Below are 23087 nucleotides of genomic sequence, written 5' to 3'. Positions count from 1 at the left end.
AATCCAGGGAGTCCCTGCCTATTTAGGTCCGTTTTCTTCCGTTTGGTGCCTAATGAACATGACCCACTCCCAATCTCATTTTAGGTCACTTCCAAACACCAACATTTTTCCTCCCACACTTCCTCCACTGAGAATTGAAAACACACCTGGTCCCAGGTCTGTTTGTGCTGTATAGCCAACTCCTACAGTGAGGGAAAAAAGTATTTGATGCCCTGCTGATTTTGTACGTTTGCCCACTGACAAAGAAATGATCAGTCTATAATTTTAATGGTAGGTTTATTTGAACAGTGAGAGACAGAATAACAAACAAAAAATCCAGAAAAACGCATGCCAACAATGTTATAAATTGATTTGCATTTTAATGAGGGAAATAAGTATTTGACCCCCTCTCAATCAGAAAGATTTCTGGCTCCCAGGTGTCTTTTATACAGGTAACGAGCTGAGATTAGGAGCACACTGTTAAAGGGAGTGCTCCTAATCTCAGCTTGTTACCTGTATAAAAGACATCTGTCCACAGAAGCAATCAATCAATCAGATTCCAAACTCTCCACCATGGCCAAGACCAAAGAGCTCTCCAAGGATGTCAGGGACAAGATTGTAGACCTACACAAGGCGGGAATGGGCTACAAGACCATCGCCAAGCAGCTTGGTGAGAAGGTGACAACAGTTGGTGCGATTATTCGCAAATGGAAGAAACACAAAAGAACTGTCAATCTCCCTCGGCCTGGGGCTCCATGCAAGATCTCACCTCGTGGAGTTGCAATGATCATGAGAACGGTGAGGAATCAGCCCAGAACTACACGGGAGGATCTTGTCAATGATCTCAAGGCAGCTGGGACCATAGTCACCAAGAAAACAATTGGTAACACACTACGCCGTGAAGGACTGAAATCCTGCAGCGCCCGCAAGGTCCCCCTGCTCAAGAAAGCACATATACAGGGCCGTCTGAAGTTTGCCAATGAACATCTGAATGATTCAGAGGAGAACTGGGTGAAAGTGTTGTGGTCAGATGAGACCAAAATCGAGCTCTTTGGTATCAACTCAACTCGCCGTGTTTGGAGGAGGAGGAATGCTGCCTATGACCCCAAGAACACCATCCCCACCGTCAAACATGGAGGTGGAAACATTATGCTCGGGGGGTATTTTTCTGCTAAGGGGACAGGACAACTTCACCGCATCAAAGGGACGATGGACGGGGCCATGTACCGTCAAATCTTGGGTGAGAACCTCCTTCCCTCAGCCAGGGCATTGAAAATGGGTCGTGGATGGGTATTCCAGCATGACAATGACCCAAAACACACGGCCAAGGCAACAAAGGAGTCGCTCAAGAAGAAGCACATTAAGGTCCTGGAGTGGGCTAGCCAGTCTCCAGACCTTAATCCCATAGACAATTTGTGGAGGGAGCTGAATGTTCGAGTTGCCAAACGTCAGCCTCGAAACCTTAATGACTTGGAGAAGATCTGCAAAGAGGAGTGGGACAAAATCCCTCCTGAGATGCGTGCAAACCTGGTGGCCAACTACAAGAAACATCTGACCTATGTGATTGCCAACAAGGGTTTGCCACCAAGTACTAAGTCATGTTTGCAGAGGGGTCAAATACTTATTTCCCTCATTTAAAATGCAAATCAATTTATAACATTTTTTACATGCATTTTTTCTGGATTTTTTTGTTTTTATTCTGTCTCTCACTGTTCAAATAAACCTACCATAAAAATTATAGACTGATCATGTCTTTGTCAGTGGGCAAACGTACAAAATCAGCAGGGGATCAAATACTTTTTTCCCTCACTGTACATATGTAGGATCTTCATGTGAGCCAGTTTGCTACAGCAGGAAAACAATCCTGCGGCAACAGGAAATGTGGATTATAATTAATGGCTATTTGTGTAGGGGCTGATACATTTTTTGTAATGAAAAATCAAGTCTGACATTTCCTATTGTAAATTACAAACTTCAGTAGTCTTTTTAAACCTCAAATACACTACAAGTTTTACATTTCCTGCATTGCAGGCAAGTTCTCCTGCAACAGATTGGTAAAATTAAGATCTTATATCTGTGCGGTCATTCAAGCCAAATCATATGATCATAGAAGTTGACGAGACAGCACAAACAGATCTGGGACCAGAGTACAGTGGAATACAAGCCAACACATAAACATGCGATTGGGGGAGAAAGTGCAAGGTGATATTAATATAGACAAACAGAACTGAACTATCATAGTCATACCATTCCTGACGTGACTATTGAGCTGTAAATTCTTATCTGACAGTGTACTTTGCTACACTCCAGTGTCGCTCTAAAGGATCCATCCACATTCTGTTAATCATTCCTATTTCTCAACGGCACGCAAATACAATTTATAGTTGTGCTGACCCAAACCCATAGTCCACTGTGCTGGCTCAGATATTGTATGTTTTCCACATTGTTATTTCCAGCGCGGTTTCAATTCCAGCAACTATGGTGGGTAAATAACCAGGCCAGCACAGTACAGCTCGGCATGGCTCTGCTCAATAGTGTGAAAAGTTTAAAACAGAAGAGGCTATATCACAGTGTGACCGACCAGAGTTCTAAGGCTACGGCCACACAGACGCATGAACACAGATGAAATCGTATGTGACGTATAGGATTGTCCGTTTTTGTCCGTCAAAAGTACAACTCAAGTCAACTATTTTCATGGAGGAGTTTATCAGTCAAAAGACAGACCTTTCGTGCGTTTTTTTTGTCAGACAATCATCCACGGATGACTCCCATTGAAAAAGCATTTGCTCCATCTGAAATTCTCGGACACAAAATCCAAGTGTGCGGATAGCCTTATCCAGGTCTCCTGCGCGCTGAGCTTAAGCCTTAGCTTGGAGAGCAGACGCACGTGGAACCGAACCTCCATTACACCATCAAGGATCAGACCTACTTATTCATGACCTTCATTAAAGTATAGATTACACGCTGCCTCATGCATAAACATACATACCCATCGCCACGCAATCGAAATTCCACCCCGGGGGAAGAGATCTCTCGAGTGACGACATCGACATTCTGAACCTGTCGCTTCAATTAGGGAACTCATTCCGAAGGGATTTGGGCAATGTTCAATATTACATTGAGGGATCATAGTGATGAGCTGGCTCGCTCCCAAAAAAACATTCCTCAAGAGAAGGATCTGGGAGAAACGCTCCCTGAGGTCTGACTCTGTTATCCCTCTCATGTCCCTAGCATTCAACCTGATCAGCCCATTTTACAGACTACAGACCAGTACAGGATACATCATTGGTTTATCCTGAGGAAGCTCATGTCATCCATTGAGAGAAGACTCACTATTTTGTTTGTGCTTCTAATATAAAAACGACATTTGATTAGTCAAAAAGTGCTTCATTAGCTGGTCTAAAATCCCAAAGCACACCCAGATGTTCTGATTCTCATTTTCCCCAGGAATGTCTTCTTCAGTGAATTACAGAAAATATCTAGGAAAAGTAGATGATACTTCAACTCATCAGGAAAATAAGACACCTCATCTCCTATTAGGGACAGAGTATTGAGGCACTATCCAGTCCCATTATTCCAGCAGGATGGTTCTGTAGAACAGCCATCATGAGACTCCCCTTATTCTAGTGGGGCGGTTCTGTAGAACAGCCATCATGCGATACGTATGAAGCTGGATATTTATAGCCTCTGACATTTGGAGATAAAGGTAATGGAGCCGGATGAGAGGAATGCACAGCCAGGGGCTTCTATACAAGCCACGCTGCTGCGGTCTCTCAGTATATGGATGGGGGTTACCTCGTAGACTAGAAAGGCTACTTCACTCCACTTTTGATAAGTATGCCAGACTGTATCTGCATCATACTCTGATAGGGACTGTTACACACACGCACACACACAGCAAACACAAGGCCGCATGCACGCGCACACACACTGCATATACGTTTGCCAGGGCATTCAAGACCAAACTTTCACTTGTTTACCATAACAATGTGTCCGGTCACTAGACCATTTTTGAAGTGTTAGCCAACTGCCATACAAGGATATACCATGTACAGTGGGCTATACATCACAGGTAATCTTACAGTTGTTTGTCATCAAAAATATAATGTGTTCAAGATCATGTGTTCTCTACTTAATCTTAATATACTCATTTCAATCACACCTTCATAGTTATATTGGATAAACCAGAGTGTATTAAAGCATTCATTACACCATAGGGTGATATATAGTAGGCTACATAGTCACACAGGAGACATAACTCAAACTGCCACTGGAATTTATCACGACAATCCGTTGATGTAGACAATACACACACACAGTCTCACGCTCCCTCTCGGTTCAAAGTAATAACAGACTAGGAGAGAGCTTGCCAAGTTACTAAATCAATTTAAATCACTATGGGCCACTAAATACTCCCCTTTCATTCACTATAACAATTTGGCTGTGTGGATTAATTATAACTTTATCCGAGTACGTACACCGTCATAAACATATACTTCAGCATAAACATAGGCTACTTCAGCATATAGGCTACACTTGTACAGTCAAACTTGTAGGCTATATAAAATGTTAAAACTGCGTTTATAACCATACACCTTTGTTTCTAAACATTGTGTCTTACCTGGTTAGTAACGTTGACATAGTAGGTCCTTGTCAAATGTGATCAGCTATGTTGCATTCGATGTCAGGTGCAATTTTACGCTTGCATCATGATCCAAGCAGTTTCAGCTCAGTCAATGGGCTTGTTGGGCATCCCCGAGTCAGTGTGGTCCAAGAGAACGTTCACGAATTTAAGCTCAAGACTATCCATACTTTGAGAGAGGTCTTCCGGTACTTTGTTGAAATACCATAACCAGCGAATTCACTTGTGATCTCTTTCATTCAACCTTAGAACGTGTGGCTATCCAAAGAGTTCCACATATATCCTTTGCAGTTCTATTCCATGTTCTTGCTCCGAAAGGCGCGCATCCACTCTTCTCTCCACGACGAATCCCTTTTGGAAGACAACGCAAAACTAATCTCGCCAAGTAGACCTTCAGGTGCAATGTCACAGGACACACACTGCGTTCTGCGTCTGGCCGTGCCAGGATTAAATTACATTTGTATTATGTCCTATTCTCAGCGATAACTTTTATGAGGAGAACATTGGAAAACGCAATGGTTTATCATTGGAATGGTGCCAATAGCGCAGGTGATCGCAAACCCGATTGCTATATTAGCGTACAGAAAGCATAGGCTAGGCTACTGGCAAGAATAAGATTACAATCTGACACATTTGGTTTGCGTTTCAGGCGATTTAGCAATGGTAGGCTAAAATATGAACAGTAGGCATATGCTCTTAAAATGGCATGAATGTGCGATTTAGCCTACTGCTGTCTGTTTTCCCATGCGCACAAAATCAATATTGTGGAAAATACAAGAATGAGGGTGTTTTTTCCATTTAAGCAACTTTTTTGAGTGAGCTCTTACAAAGTGGTGGAGCATTACAAACAAATAGATATGTTAAGCAAATAAACTATTCTGTGGACTAGGCTACTCCTCTGTATTCTTCATTAGTCAACATCTGTTCCATTTGCAGCCGGAAAAAAATATCCTTCTGATATGCCGTTACCAGCAGCCAACAGGACAGGTAGGTAGGTAGCCCTGTACCTCTCTCTCAATCGAAACAAGTTGTTTAGGGCCCAGTCCTTTTGTAAATATCCTACACACGCAAGCCTTTTCAGATATAATAGATCGCTGTCAATAAATAATGTCAACCCCGCAAGCCACAACCACCCTTTAGTTATAGTCCACCAATAGGGATCAGCTTGTCAAAAAATAAACTCGCCGAAAATAAAAAAGCTTCTCTCATTTCTGAGCATATCCAGTCATCGCTTCTAGCCTGCTGCCTACACCTGAGGCCCGCTCCCCTATGCTGCATTCCATTGAAATGTAGTAAACACGCCCCTTTCACTCAGCGCGTCCAATCGAGAGCGCGATCGCTCAGTAGCCCTGCAAAAAAAAAAAAAAAAACAGGAATCGAATGATCTGCTATTTTTGTCTGTGTGTTTGAAATGATGAGAGAGTAGTGGACTGGGGTATGTACACGTAACTGCCAAATAAAGGAAACACTTGAGTAAATGAGGGATACAAAGTATATTGAAAGCAGGTGCTTCCACACAGGTGTGGTTCCTGAGTTAATTAAGCAATTAACATCCCATCATGCTTAGGGTCATGTATAAAAATGCCCAGTTGCCCATTATTTTGCCTACCATGGCTACGCTCCTAGAAAAAAGGGTTCCAAAAGGGTTCTTCGGCTGTTGCCATAGGAGAACCCTTTTTGGTTCCAGGTATAACCCTTTTGGCTTCCATGTAGAACCCTCTGTGGAAAGGTGTCCACCTGGAGCCCCAAAGGGTTCCGCTATGGGGAAAACCGAAGAACCCTTCTAGGTTCTAGATAGCTTATTTTTTTCAAAGAATGTAGAAGAGATCTCAGTGACTTTGAAAGAGGGGTCTCAAAGTAGCATAGGGGGTTTAAAGGGTGTGTGTGTCTCAGTCACCAGATCTCAACCCAATTGAACACTAATGGGAGAATCTGGAGCAGTGCCTGAGACAGCGTTTTACACCACCATCAACAAAACACCAAATTATGGAATTTCTGGTGGAAGAATGATGTCACATCCCTCCAATAGAGTTCAGACACTTGTAGAATCTATGCCAAGGCGCATTGCATCTGTTCTGGCGGCTCGTGGTGGCCCAACGCCCTACTAAGACCTATTCTGACAGTTACCTTTAGCTTGGCTACTGTGTATTGTCTGCAGCAGCCTAGCTGTCAGACACAATAGTTATACTCTGCATTCTTCTTGACCTGTAGGTTACCTGGCTACAAGCTACAAGCTGACTTTCAAACTCTTTGCTCTTTGAACCTATATCGCATGAAGGGCTATGACACTTAACTGATCTCTTAGGCTATTAGTGAAAGTATCCTATTTTTGCCAAGCGGTTGTACCAATGTCCAGAAAAAAGTGATAGGAGAAAAGACCATGGGGAGTGACGTGTGATCCGTTTCTCTGACAATGAGTCCCAGACTGCCTTTCTCTCCCCATAGGCCTCATCACACACCTCCTCCCTATAGGCCTCATCACACACCTACTCCCTATAGGCCTCATCACACACCTCCCTATAGCCCTCATCACACACCTCCTCCCTATAAGCGTCAGCATACACCCCTTCCTATGGGCCTCATCACACACCTCCTCCCTATAGGCCTCATCACACACTTCCTCCCTATAGGGCTCATCACACACCTCCTCCCTATAGGCCTCATCACACACCTCCTCCCTATAGGCCTCATCACACACTTCCTCCCTATAGGCCTCATCACACACCTCCTCCCCATAGGCCTCATCACACACCTCCTCCCCATAGGTGTCATCACACACCTCCTCCCTATAGGCCTTATCACACACCTCCTCCCTATAGGCTTCATTACACACCTCCTCCCTATAGGCCTCATCACACACCTCCTCCCTATAGGCCTCATCACACACTTCCTCCCTATAGGCCTCATCACACACCTCCTCCCTATAGGCCTCATCACACACCTCCTCCCTATTGGCCTCATTACACACCTCCTCCCTATAGGCCTCATCACACACCTCCCTATAAGCCTCAGCATACACCCCTTCCTACGGGCCTCATCACACACCTCCTCCCTATAGGCCTCATCACACACTTCCTCCCTATAGGCCTCATCACACACTTCCTCCCTATAGGCCTCATCACACACCTCCTCCCTATAGGCCTCATCACACACCTCCTCCCTATAGGCCTCATCACACACCTCCTCCCTATAGGCCTCATCACACACCTCCTCCCTATAGGCCTCATCACACACCTCCTCCCTATAGGGCTTATTACATACACCTCCTTCCCAGTTATGTCTCATCTTATCTCCCCTCCCCTCCTCCTCAGGCCTCACCCTTGCCTCTCCTCTCGTGTCCTCTCCTCAAAGTTCTCCACATTGCCTCTCCCCTCTTCTCATCTCCTCAGAGTCCTCCACGCCTCCTCCCCACTGACGCACAAACTGGTTAAATAAACGTTGTTTTCACGTCAGTTCAATGAAATAGACGTTGAATTGACGTCTGTGCCCAGTGTCTCCCCTCTTCAACCCTTTCCTCCTCCTCAGTCCTCTCCTCTGCTTTCCTCAGCTCAGTGCTGCCTGTCTGACACCTCCGGGAATTGAACATTATCTTAATCTGCAAGTCAAGACACCTATAGCTCACTCACTTCATGCCTCTCTCTCTCGCTCTCTGGGAAATCATCTGGGCTTCTCTCATATTTCTGGCCTGGGTGTAATTTATCCCTAAGGCATCTCCTGCTGCTGTGACTACTGTGTGTACTTTCGAAAGTTAAACATTTTGTGAAGACGGCCTATCACTCATAGGATTTGAAAATGTAGCACAGTGACATTTGACAAGTCAGGACAAAGCAGGGACGATAATCTGTAATTTCCTACAGCACTTTCACCCCCGCATGTCCTTTCCAGGACCAAAGTTTGAACAATCTCCATGACAGAGTTATCATCAAGAAACAACACGGCCTCACCCTGACCCAAACCTACAGTGCGCTATCTGCACAAACCACACAGCGCTCTAATCTATGACTAAAGGGGGAAAACTGAGGGTGTGTTCATTAGGGCACACAACGGGAAGCGTTTTAACATGTTTTGCAACTGAAACAGAACATTTGTGTTTCTTACTGGACAAGTCCAAGTAATGACCGTTTTCTTCCGTTTGGTGTCTAATGAACACAACCTTTAGACAGTGACCTTGAGCTACCATCGGTAGCTCTGCAGCCATAACAGAGCAAAACACATTAGTCTAACCATGCCAAAAGAGGATCCCAATGGAATGCAGTCTTATCTCAGGCCTACCTGTGTGATATTGACTGTAATTGCCATTTTTAGCAATTACATAGTTAGCTGCTATGATGTCATCAATGGAATCCAGTAAGATTCTGCAGAGCCAATTACAAGTGTCACAGAGGTGGTTCTCGAAGCCGAACTAGGCTCCTGCAATGAGTAACCATGCAGAGACCTGAAGATTCATATTAGCGCCCAATGCTTCTTAGACTTTAGCTCAGCAGGCTAACTCAGTCTTTAGTCTCACAGACAACTTGGATCAGTAGACTGTGTAGTACTCTACAGGAGTGTGACTGTTGAGCCATCATCATTTTACTATGTGTGTTACATTCACTAGCCTGCCTAAACCTAAACCTAAACCTAACCTTACCCTAACCTAAACCATTCACTAGCCTGCCTAAACCTAAACCTAACCTTACCCTAACCTAAACCATTCACTAGCCTGCCTAAACCTAAACCTAAACCTAACCCTAACCTAAACCATTCACTAGCCTGCCTAAACCTAAACCTAACCTTACCCTAACCTAAACCATTCACTAGCCTGCCTAAACCTAAACCTAACCTTACCCTAACCTAAACCATTTTACCTGCATGCCTCATTTTTGTTTTACATTTCCTTTTATAGTCAAGTGAAACCAAGGACACCTGATTAGAAATGTCAACTATCCCACTGTTATCCTGTTTAGCATGGCCTCGCTAGACAGAACCTGTATCTACTAGGACACTGAAGGAAAGGGTAAATCATGCACTGTAGAGAATAGCTATGGGAAATCACAATAAAGAGGAAAAAGCTATAAACATGACATTCGCTATTTAAAAAAAACCCAGATGTGAGATTAGCTGTGCAGCCTCTTCACGGACAGTATGTCGGCTTTATACCCATGGTAGCCGTTATGAAACAGATGATTACAATAACAATTTACGACAACGATGAAAGAACACAGCAACACCCAGCATTTCTTACTAGACAAGGCCAGGTAGTCCCTCCCCGTTTCAGTACATTTTCTTAAGTTTGATGCCTAATGAACACAACTTTGGTCTTGCAGCTCCAACACCATGGAGTGATTGTGCTGAATAATAATGATGAGCTGAGTAGTCTCCCTGGCATCTATGGACGTGTCCCATCTCGCAGGGAGATTTTCCATGGCAGTACCCATAGGTTCCCCGTCTTCATCTCCTTGTTTAGGATAGTCTGAGATATAAACAGAGAGACCAGAAAGATGGACAGCAGTAGCTGATTAGCATTCTACTGACGGCCAAGCCTGTACAGTAATCATTAGTTTGGGTGCACAGCATTACATAAGGAGGAGTGTGTGTGTGTCTGAAGCACCGATCGGCGGACAGCACTAAACTGATTTATTACTGCATAGAGACATGTGGATGACACTTCCTGTGTTCCAAGCATAGCATCCCACTGGACACACACTGGTTGAATCAACGTTGTTTCCACGTCATTTCAATGAATTTAGACGTTGAGCTGACGTCTGTGCCCAGTGGGATGAGCCACGGTGAGAATGTGAGTGAGTATGAGAAAAGGCTTGGACACATGACCTGGCTGACACACACACCTCCACTACGAGGCCAATTACGGACCAATTATGAGCCAGAGGCACTTCCTGCTTTTTTCTCAAGATGGCCGCCGTGCTGTCGCCTCGGCAACACACGTGATTGATGGATCTCTCAGGTAGTGGGCTGCTGCTGCTGTGTGTACATGCTTGACAAAGGTTGCTGACGCTTGACAGATGGGGTTCATCAAGTTCACAAAATAAAGTAGCTGGAAAAAGGGAATAACAACAGTGATTTATGCTGGCAGGGAGGTGGAAGGTATTAGAGAATTACACAGCTCATAATGCTAAGGTATGGGAAAGGGCAAAACAAAAACGTTTTCCCACTATTTAGCGTGCATGGGGATAAATCTAATGGGTTTCTCTAATCTAGCGATACACGAGCAAGCCCTGGCAATGTGATGGGCAATGTCAGCATCACAATAGGGTTTATTAATCAAATGGAACCACCATGTTAAGTTCACCGTCAGTTTGTAACACAGCAAGAAAGCAGAAGGTGAATGCTCCTGTAAAATGACAGTAAATAACAAGCAAGCATGCATCAATACAATATCTGTTTCATTTTACAACAGCTCCAATTACCATAAAAACAAACCAAAACATTGTGTTATGTAGTGAGGAACCTCCGGGGCTGGTTTCCATGACACAGGTTAAGCCTATAGACTAAACACCATTTTCAGTGGAGATCCTCCATTGAGTATGCTTTTTAGCCTAGGAGTAGGCTATGTGTCCAGGAAACCACCCCCAAATGTATTTGTTATACAGTAAATGAAAGGGACAGAACACACAACAGTAATAACTGTGTGTCTTTGCACAACATCTGGCTAAGAGTGAGTTTTGTCCGTAAAGTCCCCATATTTGGGGACCCTATTTTTTTTATTTTATTCAATTCAGTCTGATTTGAGAACGGTAGCCCCTATCTGCAAAATCAGTCTGTCTGCGGAAAGCTGAGTACCTTGGCTATTGATCGGTGCCTTCAAATCTTTGCTGTGACTTACTACCATATATGGGCATACGAATTTATAAGGGCAGGTCGAGCTGATGACCTCAGATGGCTGCTACCTACATTCCGGTTAGCGTTGTGAAGCATAAACTAAATAAACACGGAATACGTCGATACACACCGAACGCCGGGTCTCCACAGATCATGAGGATATCTTATTTGTCTGCCTGTGACCTACCGTTATTGATCACCAGCCCAAGAGTCAAAATGTTTATTTTACACAACGTTTTCACCAAACAGCAAACATTTTACAAGGTAAGCTTCGATATGGTCTGTGTTTGAGCTATAGCTACATGGGGGGTGTCAAATTAGTCTTTAGGTCGGTAGGAACAAATCTAGCCCATTGCCAATGTTATCTGATGATGTATGACTTAATGGCAACATCGAATGTCCACCAAGTGACTAAATAACAATAACAAAATAACAAGTAAAGTAAATAACAAGCAAGCATGCATCAATACAATATCTGTTTCATTTTACAACAGCTCCAATTACCATAAAAACAAACCAAAACAATGTGTTATGTAGTGAGGAACCTCCGGGGCTGGTTTCCATGACACAGGTTAAGCCTATAGACTAAACACCATTTTCAGTGGAGATCCTCCATTGAGTATGCTTTTTAGCCTAAGAGTAGGCTATGTGTCCAGGAAACCACCCCAAATGTATTTGTTATACAGTAAATGAAAGGGACAGAACACACAACAGTAATAACTGTGTGTCTTTGCACAACATCTGGCTAAGAGTGAGTTTTGTCCATAAATGCATGGAACCCAAGACAGTGTAAGTGCTGCTCCTTCCCCTGTAATCATTACAGTACAGACAGTTCAGTCCCTCTAATATTTCTGTATGTTTCCGTGTGTGTGTGTGTATCAAATCAAATTTAATTTGTCACATGCGCCGAAAACAACAGGTTTTTACCATGAAATGCTTCCTTACAAACCCTTAACCAAGAATGCAGTTTTAAGAAAATAGAATTAAGAAAACATTTACTAAATAAACTAAAGTAAAAAAGCAAAAAAATAACACAATAAAATAACAATAAAAAGGCTATATAGAGGGGGTACCGGTACCGAGTCAATGTGTGGGGGTACAGGTTAGTGGAGGTTATTTGTACATGTAGGTAGGGGTAAAGTCACTATGTACAGCTGTATACTTCTCTCTGTGTGTCTGTGTGCAGGGCAGGATGTCTGCCTCTGATCTAGGTGAGCTGCGCGGAACATTGCTTTATCATGTTTATTTTGCACGGGACGTCAAACAAACAACACATTTAACCCCTGTCCCTCTCCCTTCACCCCGGACAGCTCTCCGACGCTGAGATTTAGGGATATTACTGGAAGTAAAATAAACCGGATCGCTGCTCGGATGATATAGCTCAGATGCTGCTGAGTTGTGTTTACATGAATGGACAGTAGTCAGAGTTGCAGGCCGGTGTGTGTGTGTGTGTGTGTGTGTGAGGAGGAGGCCACCTCTGGACATCTCAACACAAACACCATAGGCCAGTAAACACAGCTGCAGGGTGAGTCAGCGTCAGAGCATGCCACTGATTACCACGGGCCACAGTGTGTGTGCATGTGTGTGTGTGTGTGTGTGTGTGTATGAATGCGTGCTTGTCTTGTGTTTGAGTGAGAGATCAAATGTGTACGTGGCTGCATAGATATATGTACTGTACAGTGTGTGTGTGTGTGTGTGTGTGTACACAGCGGACAAAACATTAAGAACACCTTCCTAATATTGAGTTGCACCCTTTTGCCCTCAGAACAGCCTCAATTCGTCAGGGCATGGACTCTACAAGGTGTTGAAAGCGTTCCACAGGGATGCTGGCCCATGTTGACTCCAATGCTTCCCACAGTTGTGTCAAGTTGACTGGATGTTGTTTGGGTAGTGGACCATTCTTAACACACAAACTGGTGCGTCTGGCACCTACTACCATACCCCGTTCAAAGGCACTTCAATCTTTTGTCTTGCCCATTCACCATCTGAATGGCACACATACACCATTCATGTCTCAAGGCATAAAAATCATTCTTCAAGCTGTCTCTTCCCCTTCTACACTGATTGAAGTGGATTTAACAAGGGATCATATCTTTCACCTGGTCAGTCCATGTCATGGAAAGAGCAGGAGTACAGTGTATATATCCATGTCTGTATATTAAATGACAGGAGTGGACATGAGACTGTCTGTAAGCAGGTCTATAAACAGTATATAAAATATGTATTATTGTCACATCAACTGGATAGGTGCAGTGACGTGCTGTTTTACAGGGTCAGCCATAGTAGTACAGCGCCCCTGGAGCAAATTAGTGTTAAGTGCCTTGCTCAAGAGCACCGACAGATTCTTCACCTTGTCGACTCGGGTATTCGAACCAGCATACTTTCGGTTTCTGGCCCAACGCTCTAACCGCTAGGCTACCTGTCACCCCGTACTTAACAACTCAACGTTGATTCAATCAAAAGCAATGGAAAATCACTAGGATAAACAAGGACACTAGCTGTTCTGGTCATACCAGCAGATGTGAGTGCTGTAATACCATAGTAAGAATTCCCCAGCCCCTTGGCACCAAATAATAGCATAAAAATAGAATACCAGAACACCATACTAGTCTTGTGAAACTCAACCACTCTTTCACACAATATCAAAGGATCAAAACAGATTTAGAACATGAGAGGTTTGATAGTTCTTCATTTCGGGGAATACAATGTATTTGGAGTAGTTAAAGGGGAAGTTCACTGTTTTACAATTAATATTAGATGATTCCTCAACCTGACTGTAGTCCATGGGCCAGTAAAAACTGTAAACCATCGTTCGGTTTTCTTTACTCAACCACTACAAACTTCAGATAAATGTATCCACTGCTAGCTAAAAATCTATGGGAATGGTAGGTGCATGCAAATTACCTTTATGTAATGCCAAACCAAATAATTGGGTTGATTTGAGTTTGATTTGGCCATTACATTTTTAACAGGCATCACATGCCCCATAGGCTAGTATCAGGGTGATGTTGTAAAATAGTGTACTTCCCCTTTAACTGCTTATCCTAGTGTGGTGGTTAGGATATAAGGCTATTTCTGTCTCAGGGCCACTACAGCAGTCAACAACATAGCTGGGACTTTTGTGATCCAAGTCGCCGTGTGCGTCCCAAATGGCACCCTATTTTGACAAAATTAGTACACTAAATAGGGAATAGGGTACCATTTGGGACACATCCTCTGTGCTCTATTTATAGGGGTCACAGGTCTGGATACAGAATGGTAACCAAGGAGTCTGTTTTGTGGACGATTTGCGTCAGATGTGCAGCAAAATTAAATTTCTTAAATCCGATTTTCCTTTGAATGTGCCAGAGAGGTTACAGAGGGAGAGCAGCTGACTAGGGAGATGACAGGTAGAGATCTAAGGAGCGTTACATGAGGGGAGGGCCGAGGGATGTGTGTGTGTGTGTCCAACTGAGCCAGAAGACTGTGTTAGCCCAATTCATTAAAGGCATTAGCTCTGGGAGCTAACACAAGTCTACAGGTCCCAGGCAAGGTTGCTCATCACGTGGGTATAGTTCACCGAAGCACTTCTGTGATGCATGCGTATGTGTGTGTGTGTGTATATATATATGTGTGTGTGTGTGTGTGTCTGTGTGTGTATCAGCCTACAGGAAGTCATATACACTAACAGCCAAGACAAAGTGTCAACTTCAAACAAAACTGCTGGGCCACCACACACCCCATAGTCAATTAGTGGTGGATATCTTTACTTTCTTTTCCGAACACTAACCCTAAATCCTGTTACTCAGTTTAAAGCCTGATGTAGAGAGGAGAACGAATCACAGTAATATCCAGGGTAGTGTTCAGTAGGGCACACTGTAGCAAAACGAAAATGAGTGTTTCTTGTTGGACAAATCCAGCTTGTCACTCCATGTTTAGGTGTGTTTTCGTCCATTTGGTGCCTTATGAACACAACCCAGGTCTTACTGCAGTTCTGCTATGTTTATAACAGAGCTGACACAGCAGGTCAGATAAACAGATATGATCAAAGCCAAGCAGAGTTCAGGTAGAAAGGCATAGATGTAGAGATACGCACGCACAACATTTCAGCCACCCCTGAATAGTTTGTTTTTTAACCAGTTAGACTAGAAACACATAAAGCCAGAGTAAATATCAAGGCCATGTTCAATAGGGCACGCAAAATACATTTAAAAAAAAGTTTTGCGACAGAAAACAAAATAACATTTCCTATTAGACAAGTCAAGGGAATCCCTCCCTGTTTCACTCCGTTTTTACACTGGCCTGTGTAATGTGGTATGTTCTCTGTGGTCTCCCTGTACAGCTTCCTGACAAACAGCACAGGGACAACAGGACACACTGAGCCACATAAACACCAAGAATACATGTGGGAAACAACACAGAGAGACAGACAGACAGACAGACAGGGGGTTGGGAACGCAATTGTTTACGACTGAAAAGGTAAGAAAGTTAAAGCGTCAGGTAGTAGAAGGACACTTAAAGTACCATGGAAGAGTGAAGACTGGATAGAATAGAATATAACTTTATTTTATAGAGGTGGACGGTGTTAACAACAGTCGCAACCGTAGGCCTGGGAAGCTCTCCACAGACTCTAATCAAATTAGCCCAGAGCTAAGCCCCCCATTGTCCATTGGCCAGAGGTTCACAGTCAGTTAACAAGCATAGAAACACCTGGGGGGGAAATGGAAAAGAGAGATCATATCAGGGAGATAATAATCCAAAGTGAAATAAACAATCACAAAAGTTCCAAAGGAATAGAGACATATACAGTGAGGGAAAAAAGTATTTGATCTCCTGCTGATTTTGTACATTTGCCCACTGACAAAGAAATTATCAGTCTATAATTTTAATGGTAGGTTAATTTGAACAGTGAGAGACAGAATAACAACAACAAAATCCAGAAAAACGCATGTCAAAAATTGTATACATTGATTTGCATTTTAATGAGGAAAATAAGTATTTGACCCCCTCTCAATCAGAAAGATTTCTGGCTCCCAGGTGTCTTTTATACAGGTTACGAGCTGAAATTAGGAGCACACTCTTAAAGGGAGTGCTCCTAATCTCAGCTTGTTACCTGTATAAAAGACACCTGTCCACAGAAGCAATCAATCAATCAGATTCCAAACTCTCCACCATGGCCAAGACCAAAGAGCTCTCCAAGGATGTCAGGGACAAGATTGTAGACCTACACAAGGCTGGAATGGGCTACAAGACCATCGCCAAGCAGCTTGGTGAGAAGGTAACAACAGTTGGTGCGATTATTCGCAAATGGAAGAAACACAAAAGAACTGTCAATCTCCCTCGGCCTGGGGCTCCATGCAAGATCTCACCTCGTGGAGTTGCAATGATCATGAGAACAGTGAGGAATCAGCCCAGAACTGCACGGGAGGATCTTGTCAATGATCTCAGGGCAGCTGGGACCATAGTCACCAAGAAAACAATTGGTAACACAATACGCCGTGAAGGACTGAAATCCTGCAGCGCCCGCAAGGTCCCCCTGCTCAAGAAAGCACATATACATGCCCGTCTGAAGTTTGCCAATGAACATCTGAATGATTCAGAAGAGAACTGGGTGAAAGTGTTGTGTTCAGATGAGACCAAAATGGAGCTCTTTGGCATCTACTCAACTTACCATGTTTGGAGGAGGAGGAATGCTGCCTATGACCCCAAGAACACCATCCCCACCGTCAAACGTGGAGGTGGAAACATTATGCTTTGGGGGTGTTTTTCTGCTAAGGGGACAGGACAACTTCACTGCATCAAAGGGACGATGGACGGGGCCATGTACCGTCAAATCTTGGGTGAGAACCTCCTTCCCTCAGCCAGGGCATTGAAAATGGGTCGTGGATGGATATTCCAGCATGACAATGAGCAGAAAAACACCCCCAAAGCATAATGTTTCCACCTCTATGTTTGACAGTGGGGATGGTGTTCTTGGGATCATAGGCAGCATTCCTCCTCCTCCAAACACGGCGAGATGAGTTGATGCCAAAGAGCTCCATTTTGGTCTCATCTGAACACAACACTTTCACCCAGTTCTCCTCTGAATCATTCAGATGTTCATTGGCAAACTTCAGACGGCCCTGTATATGTGCTCTCTTGAGCAGGGGGACCTTGCGGGTGCTGCAGGATTTCAGTTGTTCACGGCGTAGTGTGTTACCAATTGTTTTCTTGGTGACTATGGTCCCAGCTGCCTTGAGATCATTGATAAGATCCTCATGTGTAGTTCTGGGCTGATTCCTCACCGTTCTCATGATCATTGCAACTCCACGAGGTGAGATCTTGCATGGAGCCCCAGGCCGAGGGAGATTGACAGTTATTTTGTGTTTCTTCCATTTGCGAATAATCGCACCAACTGTTGTCACCTTCTCACCAAGCTGCTTGGCGATGGTCTTGTAGCCCATTCCCGCCTTGTGTAGGTTTACAATCTTGTCCCTGACATCCTTGGAGAGCTCTTTGGTCTTGGCCATGGTGGAGAGTTTGGAATCTGATTGATTGATTGCTTCTGTGGACAGGTGTCTTTTATACAGGTAACAAACTGAGATTAGGAGCACTCCCTTTAAGAGTGTGCTCCTAATCTCAGCTCGTTACCTGTATAAAAGACACCTGGGAGCCAGAAATCTTTCTGATTGAGAGGGGGTCAAATACTTATTTCCCTCATTAAAATGCAAATAAATTCATAACATTTTTTACATGCGTTTTTCTGGATTTTGTTGTTGTTGTTATTCTGTCTCTCACTGTTCAAATAAACCTACCATTAAACTTATAGACTGATCATTTCTTTGTCAGTGGCAAACATACAAAATCAGCAGGGCATCAAATACTTTTTTCCCTCACTGTAGGAGTGCTGATCTAGGATCAGTTTACCCCTTTGATCATAATGGATAAGATTACATGGACGGGGGAGGGGGGGATCTGATCCTTGGTCAGCACTACTACTCTGAGATGCTTTATGAATACGGGCCCTGAGCCAACAATCCACTTTCTCTCCAAGTTGGAAGAGGTAATGATCCCCACCATCTGACTTGAATTTGAGTCCTAACAAACACACAAACAAACCAGTGTATTGTTGCCATCACCTCTTCCTTAAAAGGGGAAAACTACTGGAGGGGTTTGGAGAGAAGCAAGAATCACTTAGGAGATACGAGAAGAATCACTTAGGAGATACGGGAAGAATCACTTAGGAGATACGGGAAGAATCACGTAGGAGATACGGGAAGAATCACGTAGGAGATACGAGAAGAATCACTTAGGAGATACGGGAAGAATCACTTAGGAGATACGGGAAGAATCACGTAGGAGATACGAGGAGAAGAATCACTTAGGAGATACGAGGAGAAGAATCACTTAGGAGATACGAGGAGAATAATCACTTAGGAGATACGGGAAGAATCACTTAGGAGATACGAGGAGAATAATCACTTAGGAGATACGAGAAGAATCACTTCGACTGATCCAGTTCAGAAGACTGGGAACATTAAAAAACACAAAAATAGCTTACTTTAATACCAGTACCAGTTCCGAGGTCAGTGACACCATGAAAGTGTACATTATCATCAAATACAGTCTCACTAAATAAGAGGGTACTGTATGATACTACTGTATAGGTAAGTATGAGGTGTTGAAAGAAAGTGTGCTAAAATTACACAGCTTGTTGCCCGATTTTCTCCCTTTGTGGTTTTATGAGAAGTGTGTGTGTTTGTGTGTACATCTCTCTGTACTGTATTACATCCCATCTCTTTAATCTTAACATATAATGACAGGGTTGGCCTAGCTGTTTTTTCACATCCATTATCCACACTGCATCCAACAAGTAATAACAAGCCAACCTGGACATGTGTTCCTCTGCGTCGGGTTTACCTGTAATCAAGGTATGCACATAGATACAATATAATACTGTTCCATTTCATTATGTGGGTGCGCACTACTGCAAATGGATGGAGCTCCAGCTTCTCTCAACAGACCACGCACTTCTTCACTAACAGACAGAAGCTCTTTCAGACGGCTAGAACTGATGGAAAAGCATGTTAGTGTATGTGTATAGTACTTCTGTACGGACCATAGAAGTCCACAAAACCGTCACTTGATTTACCCATGTATGTCTTTGTGTGATAAACAGACCTGGGGAGAATCTTTGGAGTGGCTACCCAGCAGCTAGCGCTTCTATCACTTCGCAAGTTATAAAGCACTCCCTCCACCTAGTGACCGAAGTCAGAAATGTTTTGGCTGATCCAGCTCTAGTTCCCCAAAGCCTGTTTTAGAACTTTCCCCATTTTGAAGTAGTCAACCGGATTCCTATGGATTAAGAAAGGGTCACATAATTCCCCCGATGACCTGGATGGAATTATGTGATCCTTCCTTAAACCATAGAATGTCCAAGCCAGTTTACTACTTTAAAAAGCTGGAAGCCCTTAATGGCAATGTCCATGCTAAAACAGGTTCTACCCATCCAGAGCCCTCTTTCTACCTCTGTGGGACAGACCAGTCGCTCTCTTTTCTCTCTGGTCCGTCCATTATATTCTACTATACCAAATTCGGTCCTGGGACCTCCCAGGCATGCACGTTTTGGTTTTTGCCCTAGCACTAGACAGCTGATTCAAATAGCTTGATGAGTTGATTGTTTGAGTCAGCTGTGTAGTGCTAGGGCAAAAACCAAAATGTACACCGATGGGAGGCCCCAGGACTGAGTTCGGGAAACCCTGTACTAGATGGGCACCTAAATCTCCCGCCAAAACCCCGACATTCGTTCTGCTAGTGTCCGGACAGTAGCACTTTCACAGGGCCATCACATCTACCTCTGTGTTTGAACTACCTCTCCAGGTATTGCAACCAAGGGCTGCCAAGACCTGATGAGTGGGATAAAGTCCTAAAATTACATTTTATGGATAAAGTTGCCTCTTGACACTAATCTAAGATGCATTTTGCATTATCATGATGTGGCCGGTGACACTTTGCTTCTTGACAGTCCAATATCTTGAAAACTTGACTGCTGACATGCAAAACATTTTTGGGACTGTAGTAAGTGGACTAATGAAAAAAATACCAACATTTAGTTTGAGTGGATTTTTACCTTTAAAGTGATATTACACTCCGAAATGAAAGTTTGTCAGATGTTTTCATACAATACCTCAAAAGTGGTCCTCTGTTGAGATAAGTGCACATCCCAGGCATTCTGTTTTGTAGATCCAGCTATGCCACAATTAAAAATTAATGGAAAAGACAAGCACCATGTACTGTAATTTCAAGATTTGCAACGCTAATCTTTTCCATTAATTGAGGCATATAGCTGGATCTACACAACCGTAAGATGACCATAGATCTGTACCTGCAGTCTTTCTAAAAGAAACAAAATGAAACCAGGACCATAATTTGATACACAGTATAAGGTTTTATTGTTTATATTAAATCAAAGGTAAGCACTAAAACATACGTCACAAACCAAAAAAAGACTTGTGGAGTAGTAAAATGTTATATCTAAAAAATAAAAATAAAGATTTCAAATGACATATTACAAAAAAAAGTAGTAACACTAGTGGACAAACATTCTTTAAATAATAGAACTGTACATATTTTTTAAAAAGGTAACCAAAAAAAATTGTAAGATGCCGAACAAAAACAAAGGAGAGAGATTCTGAAATCCTTCAACAGAAATGAATAACGATAACATCAACAATATTAGCTCTAACAGGATCATAAAAGACTGGAATAACAAAAAATAAATGAGAAATATAGTGATATAGCGAAAATAAGTGTGGAGGGGGGATGGAGGGGGGGGGGGGGGGGGGGGGTCTTGGGAGAACGTCACAGTAGAAGTACAGAAATAGAAGTCAAAGTTCGAAGAGGGACACCAGAGGTTAAAGTTCAGAGAAGTAAGGCAGTAGAGTAGATAAAACACTTCCCACAGGAAGTGGAAGGAGGACTGGGGTCAGCCACTTCCTGTCTCTAGACAAAAAAGCCAGGACAATATAGGGGGGGTTGCCTGGTCAACCCTGGTCGAGAGCTACAGTTGGTTTCAACCTTGGTCGGTTTGCAGGCTTTTGCTCCAGCCAATCACTAAAGCTTACTTTATAACTTACGTACGTATGCAGGAACACAATTAGTTACGCGAAATGGTGATCCTGCATTGTGGAGTTATAAATTGCGTCGCTGCACACATTTGCGTATTTTTGCTACAGATGTACGCAGAACGGCCATGATTCAACTTAACTTATAATTGAGATATTGAATCAATTGTTAAAGAGCTGAGATAAAACAACTACCCAATTCAACAGATTGAGTTATTGAGTTAATTCGCTGAAACAGGTTCTTAGTGCTGGGCTGGAACAAAAGCCTGGTCACATTGTAGTAGCCCTCCAGGACGAGGGTGGGTGACCACTGCTAGACTCAAGATGATCAAACGGTGGCGTGTTCATTAGAGCATACAACAGAACACACTACAAAACGTTTTACAACAGAAAACAGAAATTAATTATTGACAAATCCAGGTGGGCCCTCGTTGTTTTAGTCTGTTTTGTTCTGTTCCGTGCCTAAGGAATACGACCCATCAGAATAGATCCCATCCCACCCGAGACTACTGGTTACACTGAACCACTCACCTTCAGATAGAAAGGAGATGTACAAAGTACTATAGTGGAAATTGAACAGAAAACTGTCAGTTATATAACCAATCTGGTAAAGCCAAATCCCCAACAGAACCACTGACTATGTCATGGTTTAAGTTCTTTAAACATTTCGTAATGAGAGACAGAGACCAGAAAGCAGAAAGGACGTCAGTGCCCAAAGCAACAGAAGCACGCCATTACTCACACAAACGGATTGCAGCGTACACACACACACACACCATGCTCCAATTTTGCGCAGACAGTTGCAACTACTCTCCGACAGCAACTATAAAACACAATTTAAAATACAACGCTGCAGTTACTGTACCAACTACAAAACAGTTGTCTGGATGGCGAGAAAACAACTGCAAGATGACTGAAATCAAATGTCTGTAGTTGGGCCTGTTTGGGAAATGCCCATACAGAGATACGACCAATCCCTTCCTCTTATTTGTCAATCAAAAAGCACAGGAGCTATAGCTCCTCCCTCCCTTATGTATTGGCTGTGGACATTGCACACATGTAACATTGCTCTTGCTCAGTACTACAAAGACAGTACAAAATCTTGTGAAAGGGAATCACAATCTATATTGTATAAAAATGTACGTTGCCACAACACCTTTGCATAATATTAACGTGTTTACCTGTTCAACAGGTTGCATTGATTTCTCGCCTCATTCGACCGTGCCATAAAACACACATGCATAGCTGGTGAGAGAGAGGACTAACTAGACAGAGCTAGTGGTGGGTCCTCCCTGTCCATGTAATCTCATCCATTATGATCTAAAAGGCTAAATTGATCCTAAGTCATTCCTCCTACTCTGAGACGCTGTATGAATATATATGGGCCGTGATGATACTGCGATAATTGTCATTCACTTTCAAAGTGAATACGCATGCATACTACAAAAGAAAAAAGGCCATTGGCAGAACATGAGACTATAGCTTCAACGCTAGTTCTGTCATTCAACGAATTGGAAATCTCTTAGAAAAGGGTTAGCATGACTTGTGTTCAATAGTCATGTTTA

General features: G+C 43.2%; 1 protein-coding gene across 1 annotated transcript in view; it reads right to left on the bottom strand.

Annotated features, from left to right (window-relative positions):
* The window catches only part of adamtsl5 (ADAMTS like 5), a 56249-nt gene extending 50389 nt beyond the window's left edge, over positions 1-5860 (bottom strand). Inside the window, exon 1 of the mRNA XM_084154021.1 lies at positions 4601-5860. Within this exon, the coding sequence (XP_084010147.1) occupies positions 4601-4620 (20 nt within the window). The 5' untranslated portion in view covers positions 4621-5860. The remainder of the gene's footprint in view (positions 1-4600) is intronic.
* Between the last annotated feature and the right edge of the window lie 17227 nt (positions 5861-23087).

Source organism: Coregonus lavaretus, assembly GCF_964263955.1.
Source record: "Coregonus lavaretus genome assembly, chromosome: 37".
NCBI classification, from domain to species: Eukaryota; Metazoa; Chordata; class Actinopteri; order Salmoniformes; family Salmonidae; genus Coregonus; species Coregonus lavaretus.
The sequence above is the reverse complement of the archived record's forward strand: the minus strand, read 5'-3'. Positions and strand labels throughout refer to the sequence as shown.